At 35.7% G+C, this 25,650-nt stretch overlaps 5 protein-coding genes and 1 long non-coding RNA gene across 15 annotated transcripts in view; 4 read left to right on the forward strand and 2 right to left on the reverse strand.

The window, feature by feature from the left end:
- pnut (septin 7-like protein pnut) overlaps positions 1 to 6,229 on the forward strand; it is a 31,305-nt gene extending 25,076 nt beyond the window's left edge. For 3 of the 5 annotated variants that reach the window (XM_046614716.2, XM_046614706.2, XM_046614684.2), the window contains exons 9-10: positions 947 to 967; positions 1,640 to 3,551. In XM_046614716.2, the coding sequence (XP_046470672.2) occupies positions 947 to 967; positions 1,640 to 1,799 (181 nt within the window). In that variant the 3' untranslated portion in view covers positions 1,800 to 3,551. The other 2 variants (XM_046614692.2, XM_046614697.2) reach the window with 2 other exon arrangements.
- A 3,357-nt stretch (positions 6,230 to 9,586) lies between these two features.
- On the forward strand, positions 9,587 to 13,324 carry Hmgs (hydroxymethylglutaryl-CoA synthase). The gene has a single exon (XM_046614756.2). The coding sequence runs from the start codon at positions 10,574 to 10,576 to the stop codon at positions 11,951 to 11,953; it is 1,380 nt and encodes a 459-aa protein (XP_046470712.1). The 5' UTR covers positions 9,587 to 10,573; the 3' UTR covers positions 11,954 to 13,324.
- Positions 13,325 to 13,886: 562 nt separating this feature from the next.
- Positions 13,887 to 15,833, forward strand: Secp43 (tRNA Selenocysteine associated protein). Its single transcript, XM_046614868.2, has 5 exons — positions 13,887 to 14,116; positions 14,432 to 14,629; positions 14,715 to 15,037; positions 15,140 to 15,339; positions 15,587 to 15,833. The coding sequence occupies exons 1-5, from the start codon at positions 14,075 to 14,077 to the stop codon at positions 15,709 to 15,711; spliced, it is 888 nt and encodes a 295-aa protein (XP_046470824.1). The 5' UTR covers positions 13,887 to 14,074; the 3' UTR covers positions 15,712 to 15,833.
- Positions 15,739 to 21,251, reverse strand: Bdp1 (transcription factor TFIIIB component B'' homolog Bdp1). Of its 5 annotated transcripts, none has more exons than XM_046614601.2 (5): positions 21,123 to 21,251; positions 19,756 to 20,639; positions 19,137 to 19,579; positions 18,872 to 18,979; positions 15,739 to 18,723 (listed from the first exon to the last, which is right to left on the reverse strand). In XM_046614601.2, the coding sequence occupies exons 2-5, from the start codon at positions 20,601 to 20,603 to the stop codon at positions 18,008 to 18,010; spliced, it is 2,115 nt and encodes a 704-aa protein (XP_046470557.1). In that variant the 5' UTR covers positions 20,604 to 20,639; positions 21,123 to 21,251; the 3' UTR covers positions 15,739 to 18,007. The 5 variants fall into 5 exon arrangements, with proteins under 5 accessions (XP_046470557.1, XP_046470587.1, XP_046470567.1 ...); XM_046614631.2 differs by having other exon boundaries at positions 21,127 to 21,197; XM_046614611.2 differs by having other exon boundaries at positions 21,026 to 21,141.
- A 133-nt stretch (positions 21,252 to 21,384) lies between these two features.
- LOC124213553 (uncharacterized) lies at positions 21,385 to 22,307 on the forward strand. The gene is made up of 2 exons (XR_006881899.2): positions 21,385 to 21,554; positions 21,664 to 22,307. It is a non-coding gene; the product is annotated as an uncharacterized lncRNA (long non-coding RNA).
- Positions 22,308 to 23,403: 1,096 nt separating this feature from the next.
- Positions 23,404 to 25,622, reverse strand: Herp (Homocysteine-induced endoplasmic reticulum protein). Of its 2 annotated transcripts, XM_046614849.2 has the most exons (5): positions 25,459 to 25,622; positions 25,106 to 25,386; positions 24,271 to 24,677; positions 23,810 to 24,148; positions 23,404 to 23,725 (listed from the first exon to the last, which is right to left on the reverse strand). In XM_046614849.2, the coding sequence occupies exons 2-5, from the start codon at positions 25,235 to 25,237 to the stop codon at positions 23,455 to 23,457; spliced, it is 1,149 nt and encodes a 382-aa protein (XP_046470805.1). In that variant the 5' UTR covers positions 25,238 to 25,386; positions 25,459 to 25,622; the 3' UTR covers positions 23,404 to 23,454. The 2 variants fall into 2 exon arrangements, with proteins under 2 accessions (XP_046470805.1, XP_046470795.1); XM_046614839.2 differs by having other exon boundaries at positions 25,106 to 25,622.
- Between the last annotated feature and the right edge of the window lie 28 nt (positions 25,623 to 25,650).

A 25,650-nucleotide genomic window follows, 5' to 3' on the forward strand; every position in this document is an offset into this window, starting at 1 on the left:
TAAACAAAGTATCTCAGCTATGCACTTTTTTGGCCCCTGAAATGCGGGAAATGTGGGAATAATGACACGTATCAAAAAACCACACATTTTTTTGACAATTCTCGGGATATGAGTAATTTTCCTGAATTCCTGTACGAAACAGCGATGCATCGTCAAAATTCGTACTCCTTTCGTTCCTTTGTGTATTTAATGCAGGCAGACAAAGGGTGAGTATGCGTAGTCGGTAAAGGTAAGAGTACTACATGACCTTAATTAGCAATACACTTTGATCGTTGAATTTGAAAAAAACTTAACAAAGATCCTAACAAACTGAAACTTGAGTAAATATTTAGTAACACTCTATTTGCCTTCAGCGATCTAAACCAATCCTAATCTCAATCGACAGTTTTTCTGAGAATTTCCCAAGGATTAATGTTAGAGAACCTTGTAAAGTTCGTAAGAAATGCCGTTCAGCGCTTGGTAACTCTACTAAATTTCACACATTTCGATTCTTATTATTGTACGTATTGCTTAGATGTGTATGCACCTTCGCTTAATCCCGCGATTATTACAAATGTAAAAACTCATATTTCACTAATCGTACTGCATAAGAATCGACGGCGTTTGTAAAGGTACGCCATAGAGTATCAAGAACTGAGATCGCTAACTTTTACTAGAATTATATCATGCAAATATGTACCACTGTTTGCAAAATTATAAAAATGAGCTAGTCTTTAATTTTTTTAAGTAACGCTTCATAATGTTTTTTATACAATTGTTTATATTTTCACGTGGGCTACTTCATAGGCGAATAAAACTTTCAGTGTATTACGTAGAGAATATTATTGATTAGTATCTGTAGAATTTCAGTTTTTGAGATTGCAAAAAATCGAATATCAAATAAATATCTTTCTTTTCATTTAACACTATTTACTACTTGAAATATTTTTCTAAATGCATGCTGCAGTTATTTTTGGTTCCTCAAAAGGCAAGTTATATACAAATGTTGGTTAAGTTGTTGTAGAGTATGAATGAAATTGAATATCTGAAACTGGGGAAGTACGATATTGAATTTTTGAAAAATATAACCTGCTAATACCGGCAAATATTCAATGGCGATGTAAGAGTAAGCGATAGTAATAAGCGTTGTTAAGCATCGATATAATTCGCTATCGGACGCATTACCCAGAATAGATTTAGCGTCGAATGATTATTCATATAAATCAGTTTTTCTACAACATAAGCATCGGTATTTTCGCATCACCTCGCAAATAGGAGAGCCTGAAATTGTGAAGAAAATATTGTCCAGTATTTGGGTGAAAATCATTATTTTTTTATGTAACCGGGACTATTAATGCCAGAGTAGTTGTTTAAACGAATTGATACTGGCATGACAATCTGATACGACTTTATTTGATGAACTTCAAGTGTTTGTAACAATACGTATGGGCTATAATTTCATTAGTGGTGTCTCTTATCTTTTGCTATCCGCTTTATTCCCAGAGGATGTGGGACTAGCGGGTGTTAAATACGACGGTACAATTAGCTAGAATGGTGATACGAGATGATTACTCTGGTATTAACGGTAAAGTTGAATCTAGAAACGCGCGTGCCTTGCTTGTGCTTGTGTGTATACGATGTCGGGGTGTCCCTGATTTAGGACGGGATCTGTATCTTCGGAAGGGTCTGGAGGCGGAGGGGGTACATTGCGAGGCTCCCGAGGAATAGGAAGTCTTCTACGCCGTCACACCAGTTTCAAATCACCTCAAGAGAGCCCTACACAGAACCACCTTGTCATACAGCATCCCGAACATCCCTGATCAGCCAAGTCATTTTCTAAGCTCCAGGGTTCTTTATACTATTCTGTAGATGGGAGACAGTGACAGTTTATCAGCTCTGATAATTTCGTTATTGCTTTAATGTCAGGTCCAGACACAAATTGCCTTACATAATAGAATATAATGAAAAATTAACGCCGAGCAGATCGAAAATTAGCTCTGATGTTGCTAAATTAAATATTTGAAATTATAATCCGGGTATTGACTTGAAGCGGAACAACCAAAAGTATAATGGGCCCGTCAAAATCGGTGTTGGCAAATATTTAAGTCAATAGACTCCCACATACAGAGATGTTATTAAATGTTAGAAATATTTTCTTCCTTCTTTATGAAAACAATTCTCTGTAGCAATACATATGTGTTGATATATCCGGAAAGTAATAGATTTGTCGAAGAGAAATTTAGAAAAAAGTTGACTGACAAAAAAGTGGAGTTAGAATTATTAGAATCTCGATAAATATCTTACGATTAAATAAAAAACAATTTACATGATATTGAATTCAGAATCGAAATCAGCTAATGTCAACAGTCCTTTATATGTTGATATTTTGAACCAAACCAATGATATATAATTGTGATAAAATAATTAACCAGACAAAGCCTATTGCAGCGGCATTACTCTGGAATTTTCATTATTATTTTTATTTTTTTGTTCCATTTAATATACCGATATTGTTATACCATAAATAGTTTAAACAGAGATTATTCATCTAATGGCAATGACTTGTAACGCTACATATTTTTATTGTGAACTGCACAAGCTGTCTACTGCATAATGTTTTCATAAATTTGCCAACCCGTCGAAAATAGAAGTACCTTGTTCAATTATTGTGGAGATATTATAACACCCGTGCTGATTTCCTTTAAAATCTAAAGTAGTTGAGACAGCTTGACAGGGGCTTATTTCTTAACATTTACTAATGACTTACTCCTAATAATTAAATATATATTGTTAATTTTATCATTAAAGCCTTGTTCATCAGCAAACATAATGCTTCGTTACATCATTTTACTAACCAATCATTTTTCCTATTGCTCACGGCAATTGATTACTGTATGAATCGAAATAGACTGTTACTTTTTTGTATACGCTATACGTAATTATTAAAACTTGTTTTTTACTTTTGCCACATTAGATCTGTTCCTTTTTTATTCAGCTTATCGGGCAAATCGCTACCGCATACTGCCATGACGATTACATTTTCAATCACTGACATTTTTCAAATACGATTCGCCAACAAATGCAATTCATTGAAAATAAATTTTTCTATGAAATACAAAATCGGTGGGATAAATTTTATCATTCTGTATTCGTGCTCATTTGTTTTTCAGGCAGCATGCGCAATGTGGCTTAGTGGTCGTTCAGTGTGCAAAATGCAAAAGTGCCTTTCGCGGCATGCGAGAGTGTCTGGCACCAGTTTGCATGGTTGGATATTATTATGTATTGTATATCGACGTTGTCGCTACTGTTGAAAAAATATTTCTTTGAAAAGCTTACATTTTCAAGTTCAAGCAAATATACCGTCAAGACTCAATATTGAGAAGAGGCAGAGAGCTTATTCGGGTACACGGGAATTTAATTTCGGTTGCAGTTTCCTGGAACAATATTAACAAATCGCTGGTGAAATCAGTTTCTGGTAACATAATCAGGGATACTAACCACTGCAGACTCGAATTCAAACTGCAAACGTAACTTGATATTTATTAATGGGGTGCGTTTTACATGTTCTTTCCTTTCAGGGCCGTCGACGGCAAGGACAAAAAGAATAAGAAGAAAGGCCTCTTCTAATCGTACCATCTCAGACATAGAACTGTATGCTTAAAAGAATAGTGAATGTACCAGTACCTTTTAGATACAATCTCCCGAGTTTGTGAACTTTTGACATTTCCTGATCCCTTTATACTCGAAGAAAAAAAACAGAATTCTATGTCGCTTATGATTTTTTAGTTTGAAAAATTTTGACAAAACTCAACTTTTATAATTCACAACTGTTCCAGTTATTACATATTCGAAACATTATTGTACTGAAAAGATCCTCCCTCTTTTCTATAAATGGAATCACGAATGTGGAGTTTGGAATTTTGTAACTTTGAGGTACAGGAATGTAACAGTATAATGAGTCATCACTTCTTAAGTACGTCCAACATTTAACACAAGTTATACAAAACTTATCGGCGAACCAGAAATGTCTCGTCAACTTCTGATAACAGAAGACGAATGAATGTTCATTGTCAGTATTGCTGCGCGCTAACTATTTTACTATAAAATACATGAGATATGGTTTTCATTATTGCAAGGTGGGTTTATTGAGTGATACGAAGATGCATAAATAACTTGAAAATTGATTATTCTACCTAGAAGCGAACGTTGTTTCGTCATAACCTTGACTTCAGTATCTAAATGTTGTAATCATCTAATCATTGTCCAACAAACAAAATTTGTAACTTTGAATTGGTTATCAAGATTCAATTTTTTGTTACATAAAATCAATCTTGTCTGTAGCTGCTGAGCTGATGATTGCCAATAATTCAGTATTTGTAAAAACTACAATTCTACATATAAATTGAATAAATTTATGTATCATGTTTACTGGCGCAAAGATTAACCATTTGACTCAATTGGAAATACGTATTTTCGCGAGTTGACTATATTGTTCAAATGAAAACTGAAGTAAAATAGAAATTGTATAATTTGATTTATATCTTTGTAGCCAAAATAGTGGCCATATATATTTATGTATAAATGATGAATTTTAATCGTGTAAGCGTAAAATATATCAAAGAGAGTCAGACAAGTTGGAAATACCTATGTAGTAAAATTAGTGTAATAGATTTCACGTTTTCAGACAGTGTGTTCATTCCATATATTATAATAATTTACTGTCCCGTTATCGAAATGTAATTCACGCATAAGTCAATCTTTGTTGATAATTTTTTTTTCCATATTACATTTCCCAGTAATTGTATCAAAATATGATTTTCAATCTCTTTTTTTTTTTATTAAATTTGCTTCGTAACAGGGCAGTAAATTTTTATGTATGTATAACGAATTATAAATAATTCATTCAAGCCTTACACACTGTTTGAAACGTCAAGTGTACCTAGTTAAAAATAATTAAGCTACTTTTGTGCCAAGATGAAATTGAAAAATTTTGTAACGCAAGCGAGCGGTTTTTCGCGTTTGTTAAGCAAGTCATGAAATTCCTCAGTGAAATTCATAATTTATTTGATAAAAAAAGCCCCACGCTACATTCCTATTTTGTACGCATTTTCTAGCAATTGCTATTTCCATCGACTCGATGCCATGTTTTAAGTAGAGAGTGAAAATAAAATATTCTAACTCCATGATAATAAAGTATTTGAAAAGAATTCACTGCAAGTCGCAACTTCAAGAACCATATAACAATTTCGTACAATTTGTTAAGTGATTGATTGTTCTAGTAATTTGTTTCAATCCATCACATTGTCACCGGAAATTTTTAAGGAGATTAAGGGGATTGGGAAGAAAAACATCTCGCGCCGAGATGTTGACGTACAAACTAAAAATTTGTTTAATTTAATTAAATCATTGTGACCGATGGTCAAAGATTTTGTACAAAACTGGATAAGCTGTTTTCGACGAATTTTACTCTCTGATTAATCATACGTTAATACAAATATTTTCTATGAAAACGGATTTATCCAAGTTTCAGAATTGAATATTGTAACTCTGATGAAGTTTTTGCTCTGCTATTGAGAGTAATGTATGTACTGGACCGCAATCTTAATATTCGAGCAGAAATCCGTTTAAAATTGAATTCAAACTTGTATCTTTTATGAATTTTTTCGTTTACAGAGGAAAGTATGATTAGCATTTGTATTTATTTTTACAATTCATCAGAGTATTTACAAACGATTTATATATATATTTGCATACGTACCGAAGATTATTGCGAGAGAAAAATGAAAACTTCATAAAGTTCATGAAACTTGCATAATGCAATTTATTTTTAATATTTAAGAAATTATCAGTTATTCGTACATATTCAAACACGACCACAATCGCAGAATTTTTAATTTACAGTCGTAGTCGTAAAGAATTGACATTACTTAGTATTTAGCTGTGGAATAATTTACAGAGAAAAAAAAAGGACTAGCTGCCGATGCGTATGTCTATTTTATCAGCCAGGCTTATGCTCGATAGAATACGGCGTTAAATGAAAAATATTGTTACGAATTGTGTAACTATATTGATTACAAACCGAGAATGGTAATTATATTTTGCCGTGCCATAGGTGAAAGGAACAACGCTGCCGACGCTACTTTTAGACAAATTGAATAATGATTGAACCCGTAATTATACTATAGTAATTATAATTATGTATCAAGTAAATTATGTATAAAAAAGACAATCAAATGATTTTTTTATTATATTTTATTTTCAATTATGTAAAAAAAAAAAAAAAAAAAAACCCTCCGTTTAACAATCACACACTCATGAGTTCTAATTTTTAGATTCGGAACCTGATACATAACTTGCGAATTATTATGCATTACAGACATTACGTAAGTGAATAAAAGTGAATAACTTTACGTCAATTTTATTTTCTCTTTATGTCATTATTCATGTTACAGAGCTACCGAGCGTTTAAACATATCCATATGTATCATGTATACATATGTATGCACGCGCAGTAGCAGCCAATTCAAAGGCCTACCTATTATACGGAAAAGGTTGTACGAAAGGTCGTGAAGTTTGTCATATGAACGACTCGCGACGGACGATTACCTAGGAACGATTCCATTAGCCAACGCTTAGAACGGCGAAATTTATACTGCCGCATTGCACGTTAAATATTATTTTCATATTATTGAAAAATATCCTGCACAGAAAGCGTCATATTTCCAGAATAACGATTCGATTTCACCATATGTGTCACTACATACGTACTCGTATACTTACAATGATATCACTATCACTAGCTAATACCACTTAACACTTGGAGCAAGGAATTCGGCAATTTAAATAACGGCGACGGAGCGTCGTCAATGAGATTATAATCCACGCCCATTTGCAGGAGGGGTGGACGACAATGTGCAAAGGGATCTGTCATTTAAATGTTAGAATGAAAATAGCATTTAATGTCAAAGACCCGCAAAAAACGCTATTCTAATTTGTAAGGTAAAAGGCTCGAAGCGTTTTCGGGGCGAAAATCATCACAACATTTCAGTCGTGGATAAAATAATTCATGTTCCACTGTATGTCCGAAATCAAGTTGTAACAACGTATGTACGTGTAATACGTATGTATGTACATTCGATTACTATACAGGGTGTCCAATTATGATCGAACTTGTTAAGAATCTTAGAAAGTAAGCGTTTTACAATTTTAAATGTTTCTGACGAAGGTTTTATGATTTCCAACGAGACAAAATTCGCATTGTCGAATTTATCGTAGATAGCGTCAATTCCGGAAACTCGAAGCAGCTGTCCGTTCTTAAAATAGAAACTGATATATTTTTTTTTGGATAGAGAGAAAAGTTGTGGTGGATATAAAGATGATTCCAAACACGTCTTTTTTCATGTCTCATATTTAATTGGAAACTGGAAAAATTGCTTTTCGTTCGATTCATTATCGGATATATTTCGAAACGGACTGGGGAGATTGCATTTATCAAGAGTGTTGTGCTTCCAGCAAAATACGTGACGACAATGAGACCTTACAAAGTGAAACTTTTATCATTTGTTAAAAACATTTCCGTGTTCGAAAATATTGACTATGTCACGGAGCGTACACGCGGAACGACGTGTATAACACGTTATTCTAACGACAGTAAATGATTGTCGTATTACTCGAAGTTGCATCATCGCAATTATTCGTTTGAAGCACTAGATTTTTCACTTCACTTATCACTCGGTTTCGGAACCTATCGGATTATGAAATGAAATTACGTACGCCAGACACGAAAAAAAAACGTATTAAGAATGGTGTTTACATCGGCCACAACTTTCGTCTCATCGTCAGAAAAACACAGTCGGTGTCTATTTGAAAGCAGGTTTCTTCAAATTTTCGAAAATGTCGCCAAATACGATGAATTTTACAGTGCCAACTTTCGAACTCGTCAAAACGATTAAACTTTTCTCTGAAACTTTTGTTAGCAAAACGTATATTCTTTCAGATATTTGACTGATTCGATTAAAATGGAACAGCCTGTAATAACTATTCTTCGTCCAACTAATCGTAAGTGAAGAAATCGATAGTAGGCAAGTTACAAATATTATGACGTATGAGGAATCATTGTGCCCGGTATTTAACTAAGGCCTGAAATCTTTTAGAGATTTTCTAAATTCACAGACCGTGTTCGAATAGCTTTAAGAGAAATTGAGTTCATGCTCAAATTCTTTTGAAGCAGTGGTTTACAAAAGGTGAGGGTCGAATACATTGACAGTTGAACTATTGATCTGAAAAAGGTATGTTAAAAACAACTCACACAAAATGTTCAACAGTTTGTGTGTATCGTTTCTGGGTGGTAATCTAAAACGTAAGCAGATAGGCGTAATCCAGTTACGAGGAAGGCGTGAATGGTGCCCGTGAATATTTTGACGGCCAATATTCTCGAGTGAATTTTATAGGAATTATAGATATGGGAAATTGACCGTTCTTCATTCAACAAGTGGTAATTTATTTTTTAACGTTGCTCGGTAGTACTATCGATAGCTTTACCCCCATGTATCGGGGCATGGACCCAAAACGTAAACCGGTCCTGTAAGCGACCGACGTGTATACGATATTCATAAGTTTGACCTAAATCGTTGGCCTTAAAATGGGTTGAAAACGGAACGGTGAGGACTAAAGCCGCGCGACAAATATACCGTATGTACATTAACGTTATGTAGGAGTTTTTTAAATTTCGTAAGCATCAGAACTCTGAAAAACAAGTATTGTTTCAGTATTAGAGCTTTAAAGCTGAGAATTTCCCCTGTCTCTCGACATCGTAACTAGTGTTACACAGTACTAAACATGATTATAGGTATGTAAAAACTTATGATAAAATATGCAAGTCCATTAACTTGAACATAACTTGACCTTCCGGAAACTAAGATGGTAAGTAATTTATAAAATACAAGAGAATTTACCGGTCGGACGATTATCGACAATTATACGATAATTAGGTAATGTGTATAATGTACATAATTCAATGAGTGTTGAAAGTGGTACGTGATGCATTCAAAAGTAATCGAAGTTAAAAAAATAAAAATAAAGGTACTTGCTGAATGTACTCTCTAAAATAGGTCGAGATATATTCTTTTCAAAAACATTGAAAGTTCGAGAAGTGAATCTGTCTGACAATGGGTATTTTCCGATACTCGTAAAAGAAATTCGTCTTTTTTTTTGCGATTTGCTGTTGGGTACAAAGTACAACGGTTGAGTATAACACGCATTGCGTGTTTGTAGGTACAATGTACTATATTTAAATCGATGGTTTCTCTTCAGCGAAAATGGGTGGAATTATTCCTACGGGTAAAAGCACATTCCTCTACCACTGCAACACACTCGTACTACTGCGCAACATTTTGTACCGCGTGAACCGTCCTTGGGTTCGCCTGTAATAATATGTACAAACGGCGAGCGACGCATCGACGAGGGTTTCGTGATGCCACGCGGAGATTGATCATGCTGAAGTTAGTAACGTTTAGCGTAACGATTCATTCCAGGATAAAACCGTTATTTCGTAATTTTGGAACTGTTTGAAATCCGGTAAACCGTTACAAAACAAAACATACTCATGTTTTGAAATCTTCGTTCCTTCAAAGTTATTGTAAAATGAAGAAAATTTTGATATTTTTTCCAGTGTTTCGTTACGATAATGTTACGTTACTAACTTCAATCCCGTGGAAATTGAAGGATCGGCTTGCGGTTCGACTCCGCGTGGGCGGTAAAATCCCGGGATGGGTCCTAATTGTTGTGACAAGTGCATGCCAAGTGCCAAGTGGCTCGATCGCAGGCCGTGGTCACAAACTTACAATATGCCTTTAGGTAACGTTATTACGAGCCGAACTGTGCCGAACATCGCGGGACTCGGTGGCGCGGCGTTCCGCCGAGACGGCGAGGGTATTAGAACGAGCTGTTCAACTTTCGTTGGACTTAGTTGAGAAGAAATAGCGTCGACGGACGGAGGCCGAGATTGTCGTGGGGCCGATACATCTGACCGTCGTTCTCCCCATTACCCGCTATTCGCTAAGCGTCAATCGACTAACGTAAATTTCTTGGTGCCTGACCGTAATTTTCACTCTCGAATTTCACTTCTAACCTAAATCTACCTCCTCGATTACCGCTAAACGTTCTCGATAAATTATAAGTGTACATACCTACGCCGGTCGAGTTCGTCGCACTTTTCCTCTATGCATAGTTCAACGGAGGTTCGCGCGATTCGCACATCCTAAACTGAATACAGATTTATTGTAATTCATTATCCGCATTCCGAACGAATATCAATCAACTACGCTAACCTATTTTCACCGAGTTACATAAAAGTATTCCACGATAATACACTTCCGATTAGTACATTATAAAATACCCGAAGTATTAATTCAATCAATCATATTTTTTTTTATTGTTTCTAAATACCTGGTGCACACAAGCTGGGTACTGAAGTGAGTGATCGCATTACTCGGCACATAAGTTATCTACATCCCGGACCAAGGAAGAGAATCTTCTGATTCAATAGATAAACTAGAAATTATTTTTAACAGACGTGTAAGAAAGTAACGAAACAATGTGGCCAAACAACGTGGGTATCAAGGCGATCGAAGTCTATTTTCCGGCACAGTATGTGGATCAAACTGATTTGGAGGAATTCGACAAAGTTTCGGCTGGAAAATACACTGTAGGCTTGGGTCAATCGAAGATGGGATTCTGCAACGACAGGGAAGACATTAATTCCCTCTGTCTGACGGTGGTTCAACGACTAATGGAACGGCACGGTGTAAAACCGCAAGACATCGGAAGGCTGGAAGTGGGAACAGAGACGATTATTGACAAGAGCAAATCTGTCAAGTCTGTACTCATGCAATTGTTTGAACCATTTGGCTGCACGGACATCGAGGGTGTAGATTCGACGAATGCCTGTTACGGAGGAACAGCCGCCTTGTTCAACGCAGTCGCCTGGGTAGAAAGCAGCTCCTATGACGGCAGAATGGCGCTTGTTGTTGCCGGTGATAACGCAGTCTATGCAAGCGGTAGTGCCAGGCCAACCGGAGGTGCTGGCGCGGTGGCTATGCTGATTGGACCGAACGCACCAATAGTTTTTGACCGTGGGATCAGAGCGTCTTACATGAGACATGCCTATGATTTTTATAAGCCAGACCTAAACTCTGAGTATCCCGTGGTTGATGGAAAGCTTTCCATTCAATGCTACTTAGGTGCACTTGATAATTGCTACCAAAAATATTGTCAGAAAGCCAATGAGAAGAATATTAACGAGTCTATATCTTTGGCCAGTTTTGGAGCTGTGCTCTTTCATTCCCCGTACTGTAAACTTGTTCAAAAATCATTCGCTCGGTTGGCGTTCAATGATTTTTTGAATGCTTCGAAAAGCGCTATCGCCAACGACAAGTATCAGGGCCTGGAGAAGTTTTCAGCATTAAAATTGGAAGATACTTACTTTGATAGGGATGTAGAGAAAGCTTTTATGACTTTGAGCAACAAAGATTTTGCTGAAAAAACTAAGCCAAGTTTATTGATTGCTAGTCTCGTTGGAAACATGTACACCCCATCCGTCTATTCGGGTCTAGTTTCTTTCCTCATTAGTAAGCCGATAGACCAGCTGGCTGGTACTAAAGTTGCGGTCTTCTCTTATGGATCAGGCTTAGCTTCGAGTATGTACTCGTTAACTATTGCTGAAGACTCGTCGTCTAAGTCTGATTTAGAAAAGTTGGTGTCGCATTTGTCATACGTAAAGCCTCAGCTTGAGTCAAGGCGGCGCGCATCGCCGGAAGAATTTACTGGAGTCTTGGAACTCAGGGAAAAAAATTGCCACAAAGCACCATATCAGCCTCAGAGCAGCATTGAAAATATGTTTGATGGCACGTATTATCTAGAAAGTATCGATGAGAAATATCGACGAACTTATGGAAAAGTCACTAAGAGCAAATAGTATTATATTTACACCTCCAACGAGAAATTTTTGTTTAAACAGATTTATTTATCAATTATCATTGTTGATTAGCTGATCGCTTTGTGCTTGTTGAGATATAGTAGATACATTTAAATGCCAATATTTTTAATCATGGTCCTATGATTTTAAACCGAATACATAATCTTTTGTTCCTGACAATTGATTATTAATAGTAAATAATTGTTAGCCAAGTGAGAATGAAGCTCTGAGTGTCGTATTTGTTTAATTAGCGGCATTTCGGCTTTTCTACTTGTAGATAAATATTTTTTACCTTTATTCTGACCAAAACGTACAAATGTTGTTTCATCAGCGCAGCTATCCGTGTTATATACGCGAATTGCTATATTCTTATTGAATTTCCATTGATTGTGGAAAAATTAATATTATACCGAACGAATTAGGGTATCAAGAATTGTGAATAGCAAGAAAAATTTGAATAAAATTTTATACGCTTGTACAGTAATATTAACATGTTTTTTCTTTATCGCTGTTTGTGAATGTCTCATCGACACCGAGGGGGCCAGTATATTTAACAAAATGTTTAGTCAGTGGTATTCACAGACGACCTAAAGAATATTTTGTACCAACAATATTGATGTAAAATGTCAGATTATAGATAAAACTTGTTATAAGAAACTTCAAGTTTCTTTTTACTATCACGGCGGAGATTTTGTAGTATTTTGCAAGGTAACAATGGTGCTTGCTCATTTTCGGTTACAGGTCAATCTTTTGTTGGATAATAATACAAGAATTTATACAAACTGTTTACTAACTTGTATGAACTGACTTGTATAACCCGTGGCTTTTCGGGAAACCTGGTAAATTGACCTTTGACGATTGTATAAGATTATACATTCAATAACACGATCAAGACAAAAAATAAAAGTGTCGGCAAAGTCCCAATTGTCTGCAAGCCGCCGTAAAAATGACTGCATAATTCGATAAAGATTTACTTTATCGTTATGTAAATGATTAGACATTCGTTTACCTTGATCCTTGCAAAACACGGGGTTCAAGTTATTAACGTTATCGTAACGAAACATTGCGAAAAAAATCACTATTTTCTTAATTATACAATGATTTTGAACTAAGATTTCGAACTATCAGTGTTTCGTTTTATTACGGTTTACTGAATTTCAAACAATTCCAAAATCGCGAAATAATGGTTTTTCCTTGGCATGAATCGTTAAATTAATGTTACTAACTTCAATATGATTGCAAAACGCGATAACGCGATTTGTTCCTCATACGTGTTACATGATATACATTTTTCTTCTCTTTATATAGTCTTCGAATGATTTGTAGTACATGATATACGATAATTGTTTATTAAAAAGAATTTGAATTTTATTTATTTGTCTTTGTTATTTTTTTTTATCATACGTACGCCCTGTTTTTATGACGGTTAATGATTTTTTCATCCCCTAGCAAGATTACATTATCACGTGCACGTGTAGTGCTCAAAAGTTTTATCTTTGGCAGTGCTCTGTTCAATTTATAGGTAATTATACGTATATTATACCTGCCTATATAGGTTTTGTGATATATAGCGATTACGGCCGTATACTGTATCCATCGACAAATAATTAAGTCTATCATAACAGTTTGCACAACGCTGAATTAAAATGTGGATTATCTCACATATTCTGACAAGAACGTTGTTGAAAATGCATTTCCATTGTATATACAATGAAAGTGTAAACTGAACTTATAAAGCTCTATTCTAACTACCGGATTTGTATCCAGATACATAAATTCAAAACAACGTATTATTCAAATATACGTTTTTGAGTTATTTTACTAATACGCACGACATTGAGCGGCAAATTTGATTGTGTCACGGATTTAAATTGTTGAGAAGGTCGACCTGCAGCACATTCGGGCATGGCAGAAAGTACGTACATGGTCAGTCAACGACTCCGAAGTGCGTGTCTCTTTCTAGTAGCAAAGTAGCGTCAGTCCTACAAGTTGTCTTGCTGTGACTAGCGTGTGTCGGTGTCCTAAAGCAGTGCCGTTGTACTATTTCATAACGTTCTGAGTTTGCGAATTAGAAACCGTTAAATATTTTTCGGTAAAACGTGATTCTGACCTACTGCGAAGATGTCGGGTCCCATGGTCTTGTGCCAACTATGGATGGGAGGCGTAAGTAAAATTTTCAAACAAAAGTTTACTATTAAAACAAGTTCCTAACCTCCCAACTTGACGTATCACATTTATTAAGCATTATAATTTAATATTATATAAATAAGATGACCTAAATATCTTTATTACATTTTGTAATCTCAGAGATCTAAAATTTAAATCTGTACAGCAGATATCATAAAAAATCAAAAGTTGCGTACGCTTTCAACAGTTTCTAGGTTGCAATTGATAAAGAAGTTAGATGTCAAGGATTTTGAAGCATAAACTTGAATAGTTTAGGTTATTAAATGATAAATCTGCTACGACTATTTATAGCTGGAACCTTACATGACCGAGAGTTTCATTATGAACGCGTTTCACAAAATGAACGAGCAACCGCAAACTGTGAAAGTGATGAGAAATCGCTATACCGGAGAGCCGGCTGGCTACTGCTTTGTTCACTTTCCAACCGATGAAATGGCACTTGATGCTATGCACAAACTGAACGGCAAAGCTATTCCAGGCTCCAACCCTGTATGCCATTTACTTCTTTCTTTTGTTCCTGTACCTTTACTTTTAAGATAATTTTCCAATGTAAAAATACCTACTCATTTTTCAGACTGTCAGATTTCGTTTAAATCATGCCAGCACCACAGGCAAACCAGCAACAGACAGAGAATTCAGTATATGGGTCGGTGATTTATCAACAGATGTGGACGATTATTCATTGTACAGAGCATTTGCTGCAAAATACAATTCCATCAGAACAGCCAAAGTAATACTGGACAGCTCAGGTTTCAGTAAAGGCTATGGATTTGTCAGATTTGCCAATGAGGAAGAACAAAAAAATAGTTTGGTTACAATGAATGGATATAGAGGTCTTGGCACTAAATCACTGAAAATTTGCAACGCAGTTCCTCGGCCGTGGAACAAAATTACAGGGTAAATATACATTTACTGAATAATCAATCGTTCTAATATCTTGCGTTTTATTAAAAATCAGTTTCATTTTTTGTACCCTACTTTTTTATTCATTCTTTATAGCTCGGTACCTCCACAGTCATCCTCTGATTACTCTATGTCAAACATGAATTCGGAACCATACAACTATTATGACACTTCTTCGTACTGGAATAGTTACAGTGCTTGGCAACAGGGATATTATGAAAGTGAACCAACGTCAGACAACTACAACAATTATGTATCAGACCAAAAACCAGAGGAAGATGAATTGGAATTGATTGGTAATTGTCTAAATTTGATGGTTTTAGTTAAGTTTAAGCTTGTGTGATTTACGAACTGTGCATTGAAAACTCACGATCCTAGCTTTTAGGATGATTTTGATGGTGAAAAAGAAGATTATAATTATTTCATCTGCACATCAAGAGTATAGAATTATACCGAATTGATCACTCTAATATTGTTTACCATCACATTGTCATATCCTAAGGTTGTTTTATATTGAATATCCATTTTTTAAATATTTTCCAGAGCATTCCATTCCGGTGGATGTGGACAAATATAACAGAGATGCAATCGAGCAGGATTACAATATGTGGGACGCTTTAGAGAGTTCTAAATGGATACCCTGCGATACGTTGGAATTGTGCTATTGAGATCCGAATATAGTTTTGGTTGTCGACCAAGAATTGAATGATTCTCAGCAATGTTTGTTAAAAATCTTTTACCAAACACGCAGAGCATGGGATCAGCATTGCAGAGAACCTGAATGGCATGGTTTGGAAAACTGAAGTATTTGATGTCAGAGTTTCATTTAAAGATTGAATTTTTTATTCAAAACTTTTATCAGGTCAGAATAACACTTGATTAGTTGTATTTTTACATGCCAGGTTAAATGCATTCTACTATAAAAGCTGCACTTTTTGAAGTTCGATTTAAGAAATAAATAAATACTTTCAAAAACAAATCTAACATTTGATTTAAGATTAACTTATCTGTGTACAGTAATTACAAATGTATAAATCTTAAATAAACCTTTATAACATCATGAATAAGTATAACGTATGATGATTCATGGCCACAGATCAGAGCTCTGAGGCACAAATGATGCTGCAACTACCACAGCAGTTGACTCAAGGCATGAAGTCACATCAGGTACCTTGATTGAATTTGTTTCGTGAGATCTTCTTAGTATGTTTTTCAGTTTTGCCACTGTGATTTTTGTGAAGGAATAGACATTAAGTTATATTCTCCTGGTTTGTATCTGTGGTTATAAATAGAACTCTAACTGTTCAAAGCTTTGTAATAAATATATCACCAAGCATCAATTGGTACAATATTCTACGAGAGTATATTTTGTACAAAAAGATGCAATTATTTCGGATCACATGTAATATGTAAAGTTAATCCAAGCGCCGTTAAAGTGAACAGTTTTCCATTATCTCTGGATATTAAGCTTCTTCGCAAGGAAAAAAATGTTTACATTTCAAGCAAGTGAGACCACTGAAATATACACTAACTACAACGTGCACTACCCACATGGTTACTGTAGTAGCAAAGCATATCGTGTTAAATATCATCATATAGGCATATCCCAAGTGGTAAGAACAGAGATAGATCACCGGTTTCAGATATACGTACAACTTTATCACGGGTCGTAAGGAGAGATAGATCATCCGTTTGCTAGCACTCTCTCTTGGCACGCTTGTATGCGTTCAGTATTACATATTTCAGTAAGGTAAAGACGCTCTTGACATTAAATAAGTAAATACAGGGAAAAAATGTTTATATTTTCTCACGCTGATCTAACGTATACGAACTTACAGATTAATAACAGGTGATATGTATGATGTACATAATGAAAAAACGATGCTAGTGGGCTCAGAGTATCAGAAAAATCGCATGTGAGGTAAGAAAGAAACCATATTTACAAGTAATATTAAAATAAAAATTATCACAATCTAATTGTACTTAGATCTATGTACACTTATGAATATCAATGAATACCGCGACACGAAGACAAAGAAATGTCAGTATACTAATTAATCGAATCGAAGTACACAAAGTGTTGATTAAAGCTATCTAAAGACTATTAAACCTGTGGGAATCTGTGTGACGACGAGGTCAGTGTTAATTTCGGTTTTCTGCACTCATCAATTCGTTTAACCTTAGAACTCATGATTAGGGTCTGAACGCACCCCATGCGAACTCTGAACTATGCTCAGCACCGCTATCGCAATGCACATTTCGGTCTTCGAATGGGTTTTCAATAACTAAATGTAAATAATATCAGATTTCTCGTACACCATTCTCTTCCTTATGAAAAAAGAAGAAAACCATGTATGAGAAAGTCTGTTTATCAGCATAGGACCGGTTTTATGATCAAGAAAAGGGCGAGGTACGTTTCGACCCCAGTCATGTGTTTGAAGGTAAAAAAAATAAAGTCATGAGTTGTAGGATTAATGGGCAGGTAATGTGGATCAAGCCGATAACTACAGATTACAGCAATTTCTCCTAGTCCCTCCTCTCACCTTCTGTCGCCTATCCAGCATTCCGCACATTGATCTCATAGGATCTAGCAATCTTTAGGTATCCTCAGTTAACACATGGAGTAATACATGGCAAAATACTGAGAAAATATGACAGACAATTTACTCAATTTTTATCAACCAGTCAATACATGCTTGCAGGCATTATTGTGAATTTTGAATAACTAAACGTGGCATCCAAATTCCAAGTCCTCTAATATTGAAATTTGTAAAGATTGTAATATTGAAATTTGAAACGATCGTTTCCATTCGCGAAAATATTTGTCTGCATTTATAGATCATTTGAAGTTGTCACTCATCTATTATAAGATAATTTTATTCTAGAAGTGAATGAATAATGGAAGTCGCGTTAAAACTGCAGCTGCGTCGAAATTGATACAAGTCGTAAGAGTAAATAAATATGCTATGTCGTATTTACAGACTGTTGTGCATCGACGTTCGGTGGATCATTTTTCGATATTTTAGTTGTGACCGTAGCTAGAAGTTCTGGTGATAATTCAATCGGTGGGATATTTTGTTTACTGCTCACCATCGTTGGATCTGGATTCGGACTTACCATATAAACTTGTAACATGGTTTTCCCTGGTTCATCTGGCGACTCACTGGACAAAATTACTAAGGAACCAGGTTCTGCCTTACTTATATCAGGAATCTTATGTTCTACATGTTCCGAGGGATCTTCCATAGTTTCACCCTCTTTGACAGAGGCATCTGAAATCAATTCAGATTTTTCTATTTCCGGTGTAACACATTCTTCCGTGATATTTTCATCTTCATTCAAAATATCGTCTGAATGATGATCATCCATTTTGTTTATATCAGGAGCCTGTAATCTTCTAATCTTTGGGCATCTACCGGAACGTGTCGGTTTCACTTCATAAATTTCAGTTTCACTTTCAGAATCACTGAAGATACCTGCACCTTGCATTAAATCATCCAAAGCTTCCTCTATCGATACGTTTTTTTTATGTTTCTTACGGGTTTTCGATTTTTCAATACTCAAATTGTTGTTTGTTTCCGATTTTACCAGTTCTCCCGCAACTGAATTTTGATCTTCGACTTCGTCTACTTCTTCTTCTTCAGTTTCTTCATCTTGCCCAATGCTTGAAGTAACAAATGCTGGGACAAAAATTCAAATTAACTTCAAATCTATCTACATCATCGTGAGCATAAATTCAGTTGCGTCAAAATGAAAATATGATCTTCGATTGCTATTGTTTTGTAGATGAACAATTTTTTTTTAAATCCAGGCACACTAAATACGTACCACATTTCTTCCTCTTTTTAGTCTTCGATCTCTCTTTATCCTTAGTCTTGTTTTCTTTTGCTTTGTTCTTTTCCTCCAATTCAAGTTTTTCTTTTTCCGCGAAAATTGCTGTAACCCAACAAACACACCCTGTATTTCCCATTTCATAGAAAGCTACTCTAAGCAGCATACATGTAGATGTGTAATAACAAAGTATCATGCGCATCTCACTCTCCTGAACATAATAGAAATTGGAAATATAATAACTAATCGGCTTTGAACTTACCAAGTTCTTCCTGCAATGCATCTGTATCGAATTCTTGATGATATTTCAATGCCTTTTCAACTAATGGTCTGTTTGTTTTTTCCTCCTTTTTAAATTTTAACTTTATTTCTTGTCTAGATCGATTGGGGAACAAGCTTTGCATAAGAAGAAAATCTGTACCAATTGTATTCAAAGCTTTATAAAATCTTAAGGTTTCCCATTTTGGCCATTCTTTGCTTTTCTTAGGTCGCTTGTAAAATCCATTACCAGTACGCCCTTCGTCTACTACTACCTCTGAGTTAGCCAATGCTTCGCGTCCCTTCTTTGTTCCAGTTTGTTCTATGACCAGACTTTGCTCGTCAATAATTAATTGACCATCCGGTCCAACTTTCACTTGTGGTACTGGCATTGCAGCTGGTTCATCCACATTTTCCTCTTCAGTATGCTCGATGTCATCATTTGACCTGAAATCATTATCAATTGTACAACAGTTGTACAACGAATATATTAATTTTTCGAAGTATATTGTTCAGCAGAAATTCTATTGACGAAGAAAATACACGTGTTAGATTTGGTTGGGCAGACTGTGCATAGAAAAAGATAATGTAAATTTCATTCGATCTACACATTTCATACTGACATAGAAACAGGTTCCATTCTCATCGCCGGGGTTGACGTGTCTGGATTTTTCATCGGGTTTGTCACAGGATTGTAGTATATCAGATCATACATCGTCAGTTTATTTCGATCTGGTGTTTTCTTTCCATGTTTATGTAAAAACTCTCGTCTAGCCTCTGCTAACTTTCTAGCAGATTCTGAAATGACCATTCTTCTTTTTGGTAACGGCCTGAATTCTGGTACATTATTGACATTGGAATTAACTATGGGGTCCCTGTTACTCTGCACCGAGCAACACGAGTCGTTCCTGATACGATTAGGTACTGCAGAAATAGGTCTCCGGCCATCGTCTTCCGATTCGCTTGCACTGGCGCCACTTCCTTGTATACTATTCCTACGTATTCTACCGCTACCATCCAGTCTTGGAACAGGTCTGACAAATCTTGATCTGTTTTGTAATAATTTTGAAGGTGACGCAGGTGACTTTATTGAGGCGGAATCTGATTTAATGGACTCTGATCGGTAAGGAGGAGATGCGAGGGCCGCAAAAGTAGACTCAGGAGATAGAATAGTTGATTCTTCTGACAATTTATTAATATCATTGTTTTCGTTCTGTTCGTTCACAGGAGTGAATGTTGTTTCCTGATCTTCTTTTACTGATAATGGTGTTTGTGACTCTACGTTCGCAGAGTCTGATTCCTCAGCGATAATAGGAATGATTGGCTTTTCGATGTCAGCTGCAGCTGCAACTTTATCAGTACCTTCCACCTTAGGGCTGGAAGGTTGAGATGGTTCTGGTTGAGAAGCATCTTGAGTAGCTTTCCGTCGCAGTGGAACATTAGCTACAGCTTTTATTCGAGCACGCCGCATGTTGAGTTCAAATTTCTTAGTAGATGAGACGGTAAGCTACAAGGAATAATAAAGTTTATGTTATATTGAAAATGAAGACCACTAGAGTATATATAGTACAGATGATTAAAAGCAAGCACTGGAATTAGTGTGAAAAATTTTTGTTTCTAAAACCGACAAGAAAAGGAAAGGATATCATTTTATTTACGGTACGTTATAATAATATCAAAGCATCGGATGACGACACACGGATAACCGGTGATTAGTTTTTTCCCTCGACCATATGGGATCTAGATCGTAATTTATACTCAAATCTTTCATATGAAACTACTCTGCCGTGGAAGTTGCGGAGTTGTTTCAACCGTGATTTATTAACTTATTTCACAAAAATTACATTGGCATTATTTCATCTCCTACGAAATTCGGTTAACCATTTTTCGTACCCAGAACGTGCTCGTACATTGCGAATGGGAATCGGTTGGGGTTATGTTTTTATCCACTGGGTTAGGTTAGGGTAAGATTCTATTCAACGCTCCATACCTACATACACTTCGCACAACGTTTATTTTGCAGGCAGCATCCGCCGTAATGATTTTAATATTGCATGTTCCGAGTGTTCCAAATGTTCTATTATCACTTGCGACACTGCAATGTATCCGCTCATTTCATACGCATGCCTCTTCATGACACTCGTAAACCCTATTTACACTCGAGTCAAAATTCTGATGCACTCCAAATCGGCAATATTAAAACAGTTTTCACTTTGTTGATTCTCTTGTGTGTTGACTGCCTGCTTGCTACCTCCACCCGATCTCTACCGCAATGCTACCGCTATTGTCCCTCTACCTCTACCCTTTTCTCAACTATAGAGTTTCGACTGCACCTCTCTATCTTTGCCCTTCCTTATCTCCGAAAGCGGAGGATATACATGCGCACACTCACGTACGCGTAAATACACGCTCACGGAATGAGGTATGTAATCAAATGGGATGTGATACATTGCATTCCACGCATGCAGTATGCCTACTTACAACCCCTGTAAGTATTCCAATACTTGACATTAATTTTTTAAATATTATAGACTGCAGAAAAGTGGAAAACAGTAGAATTTGGCAAAATGAACAACTGTATTTCAAACACACGATAATAACTCAGAAAACAACAAAAATGTTATGTTGTTTTCATCGAGACGTAAATGAATTCATTGATGTCTTTTGCATATAGGTATGTATATATATAGGTATAGTATGTTACAAAAGTTATTTTCTTCACAATCTTGCATTGGCAAAAGTATTACCCTAATTGTTAAAGCACATTCCCATACCCATTTCTCTCTTTTGCCTCTTTTTTATACCTTACCAGACGATTATCGACTTCTATAACAGCAAATGTTGAATTTTTCACTTTAATCTTCTATTCAATATGTATTTGATTAAATTTGATAAAATTACACACAGCTGCCAGTTGCTTAAATAATAACAAGCATACGTCATATGTCTGGTTAAGTTTTGTTCCTACGATCGATATTCCACTTGTTGGTAATTTACTACTAACTTTATATAAATATTTATCACTTGGTCGTAATTAATCCCTAATATGTTAGAAACTTATACACGTAAGCTATTAGACATTTATTGTAAAGCTGTTGATAATATGCCTATACATATAATATATTTCTGTATGAATGTACATATCCTAAAATGCTATTTCCGCTTTTATTTCTAGTGAATTTAAAAAACAGAAACTGTGTACATATATATATATATATATATATATATATATATATATCTATTTTTTCTATAGTTCTTAACTAACTTTGGAACCAAATGTTACTTAAATATTTAACAATTGTGTCTCGCACCGAGTATTACAATGATACGTGAATAGGAGTAACATACAGATGATTTTGTAATATTTATTCAAGAAGACAAGATAAACAAGCAAAATTCAAACCAAGAGATGTTACTCATCATTAGGCATTGGCGATAATTCAGGTCAGCAAACATGTAAGTCTCCCTATGGTAGCAGATCAATTTATAGTTTTGTTTTCAGCAAAAAATCGAGAAACAAGCAAGAATTTATTACAATTTTGATTTTTTGAACCGATGATCAGCTCATTTTCAAAATACGCGTATACTTCGATTGGAATTAGTCAAAAATTGCGTTCAGAACCGAGAAACAAACTTTTCGGAAAATTACAGAAAGTGAACCACAGCACATAGCTTATGTTGATGCTTGTCAACAGAGTTAACCAACTGAAACTTACGAATAATATTGACATACAATAATGGACGATAATTGTATTTTTCTGAATCCCTCTTAACGTTTTCAAATGTTTCTCGCAAAACTTGGCATGTAGTAAAAGCAAAACTTTTTTTGAATTCGTCGAATATACTTTTTATATCATAATAGACCTACACAGCAAACTTCATCTCACAATTCCAATAGTCTGCTATTACTTGTACGAAAGTTTTTACGTTTGAAAGACGTCTGAATTCACAGTTTTATATCAATCAAATGTCGATCGTTGACTATTTATACTAAACAACTGCCTTGACAATTCACTAAACGTCTGCTAACCTACTCTATTCGTCAACTGAGTGATGTCAGTTACTAAAAGATTAGATTGGCGGAACAGTTGCAGCTGTGATATATCCATGTCTGTGAAACAAGACTGATACCTATAATGTGTAAGAGACGATCTCTTGCATCAATGCAAAGTTTTAATTCGATTTTAGAGAATATATATATATATAATAATATATATATATATATATATTATTATTATTATATATATATATATATATATATATATATATATATATATATATTAATTTACAATTGCATAATGTAGAACGAAATTATTATCAAATTAGACAACATTTGGTTGATCGGGTATAAGAGATGCAAAAAACGAACTGAAGAATGTCCAAGCAAATGCCAAAGCTCCCGGTCTCTGACCTTCATTTTCTTCATTGGGATTAACATGTGTGTCTGTTTGAGGAGCTGGGGGTGGCTGCTGTGCTGGTAAAGCCTGAGCCCCGACAGCTTCGTTTTGTAAAATTTGATTATTATTGTCAACGCGGCCATTGTTGTTGTCAACCAAGAGCATCGGTTGCACTCGAAAGAAACCACCCTGGTACCTAGAGTGTTTACAAGCATTTTATTAGATCCATGGTAAATGCAGGAATGCTCTATTGTTTTAGTTGTAAGCATATTATACTTACAGATAGACAGCGAATCCCAAAAATGTTACAATGAGAAACCTGAGTGGAGAAGAGTAGAAGTATACGATGCTAAACAAGACAATGACTCTGGACAGCATGTAAAAAAAGTCAAGCCAATCACGATTCAATACTATTCCACCATCTCCTCTCTCATCGGCTGCAGCAGCATTGTTATTTGCATTGTTTGCTTCTGCAGGATCTATAGGAGCCCCCGCACCATGAGCGGCTACCCGCTGATGATCATCGCGATTATTGTTATTGACTGCTTCATTTGTGTTTGTGTTCACAGGCTGTATGTATGGAATGCTGCTTTGTAATTGGATACCTTGTGCAGCCATCCTGTAATAGAATGGAAAACAAAAATTTTATACAAACAATTCACGTGATAGTGGATTCCAAAACTACTCAAGTTAGTGTGTTGTATGGATATACAGGAAAACTATTTTATTCTCATCACTCACATCTGCATGTACTGAGTAAGGTAATGCGTATAAGCCTGCTGCATCCATGCTATCTGCTGACTGTTCAGCTGGTTATAATACCGCTGAGTAGAATATAACTGAGCGGAAGAAGATGCTGGATTGTTAACCTCGTCGCTTTCTAAGCTCTGACTTTGAAGCCTTTCCGATTGAACTGGATTTAAAATGGCATCAGGCTGTAATACACCCATGTTTCCTTCTGGGCCACTGGTTGATGAGTTGGTGCGTGCCTTGTCTGTGTAAAATGGCATCGTCGGAGCACAGACTAGGTGTACAGTATAGGATTGGTCGAGCTGATCTCCGCCACCATAGTGATGGAGGACATCTCTCAAGAAGGCAGAATCACTCAACAGTTGACCAGAGTAAATGAGCTTTTGTTCGGAAGACTTCTGTCGGAAAAATTACAGACTGTTACAGACAAAGCATTGATAATGGTGTTTAAATCAGTTTATGAGAAGAGTTTATTTGTATTTGTGCAAAACTGGAGGGGGGGGATAACATAATACATGTATCATTTAATGTAAGGTAATAATAGATAAGAACAGACGATAATGATTTGAAACATGTTACGAGACACTATCACATCAGGATAAGAGATAAGGCTTCTATCTGGTAGAACAAATATTTTTATTCACAAGTGATGAAAAATTGAGAGAAAATAGCTGATGACTAAACTTTCTCTAAGAAAAAGGTTATCACGACGAAAGATACTACATACACTTTCACAAATAAAAGCAAAAATATCAGATTATCAAAATTTTGATACTCGTGACGGGTCAAAGAATGATACACACGTAAATAATATTCGGATGCTTACTGGTTTGCTAGGATAAACTTGGGCGAGGTGATCCTTGAGTCGTCCAATGGTCCACCCTAATTCGCATCTTATAATTTGATCCTCGGTCTGCTGATTCGGAGCCTTTACGATTAACCTAACGACTCCTTCCATTATCACCGCACAGCAGTTGTTATTTAACACAGTCAGTTATTTGTCCGCAACAAAGTCCGAGAACTAATTATAATAGGTAAGTTTCGTTTCGTCTTCTCGCATCGGCGATGAAAAACAATTTATATTAGCGCTATTGACACGGTCACGATCTATCACGAAAGAGATACGTATTAATCGATGACAACAAGCCTTAATAAACAGTACGGAACGCAATTATTTACCGTTCGATCCAACTCAAGTGCGGTATAATCAAAGTCCTTTACTTATTTTAAAAATTCCAACTAAATTATGCCACCCACAATCACTAAACGAATGCCTACGCTGCGAATGTATGTTTATAATACGAGCTCGGCCGTAGCCCGTACGTGTCGCTTGCAATTTTTCCTTTTTTTACGTTTTCTTATTATTATTAT

The sequence above is a fragment of the Neodiprion pinetum genome, chromosome 1 (genome assembly GCF_021155775.2).
Source record: "Neodiprion pinetum isolate iyNeoPine1 chromosome 1, iyNeoPine1.2, whole genome shotgun sequence".
Taxonomy (NCBI): Eukaryota; Metazoa; Arthropoda; class Insecta; order Hymenoptera; family Diprionidae; genus Neodiprion; species Neodiprion pinetum.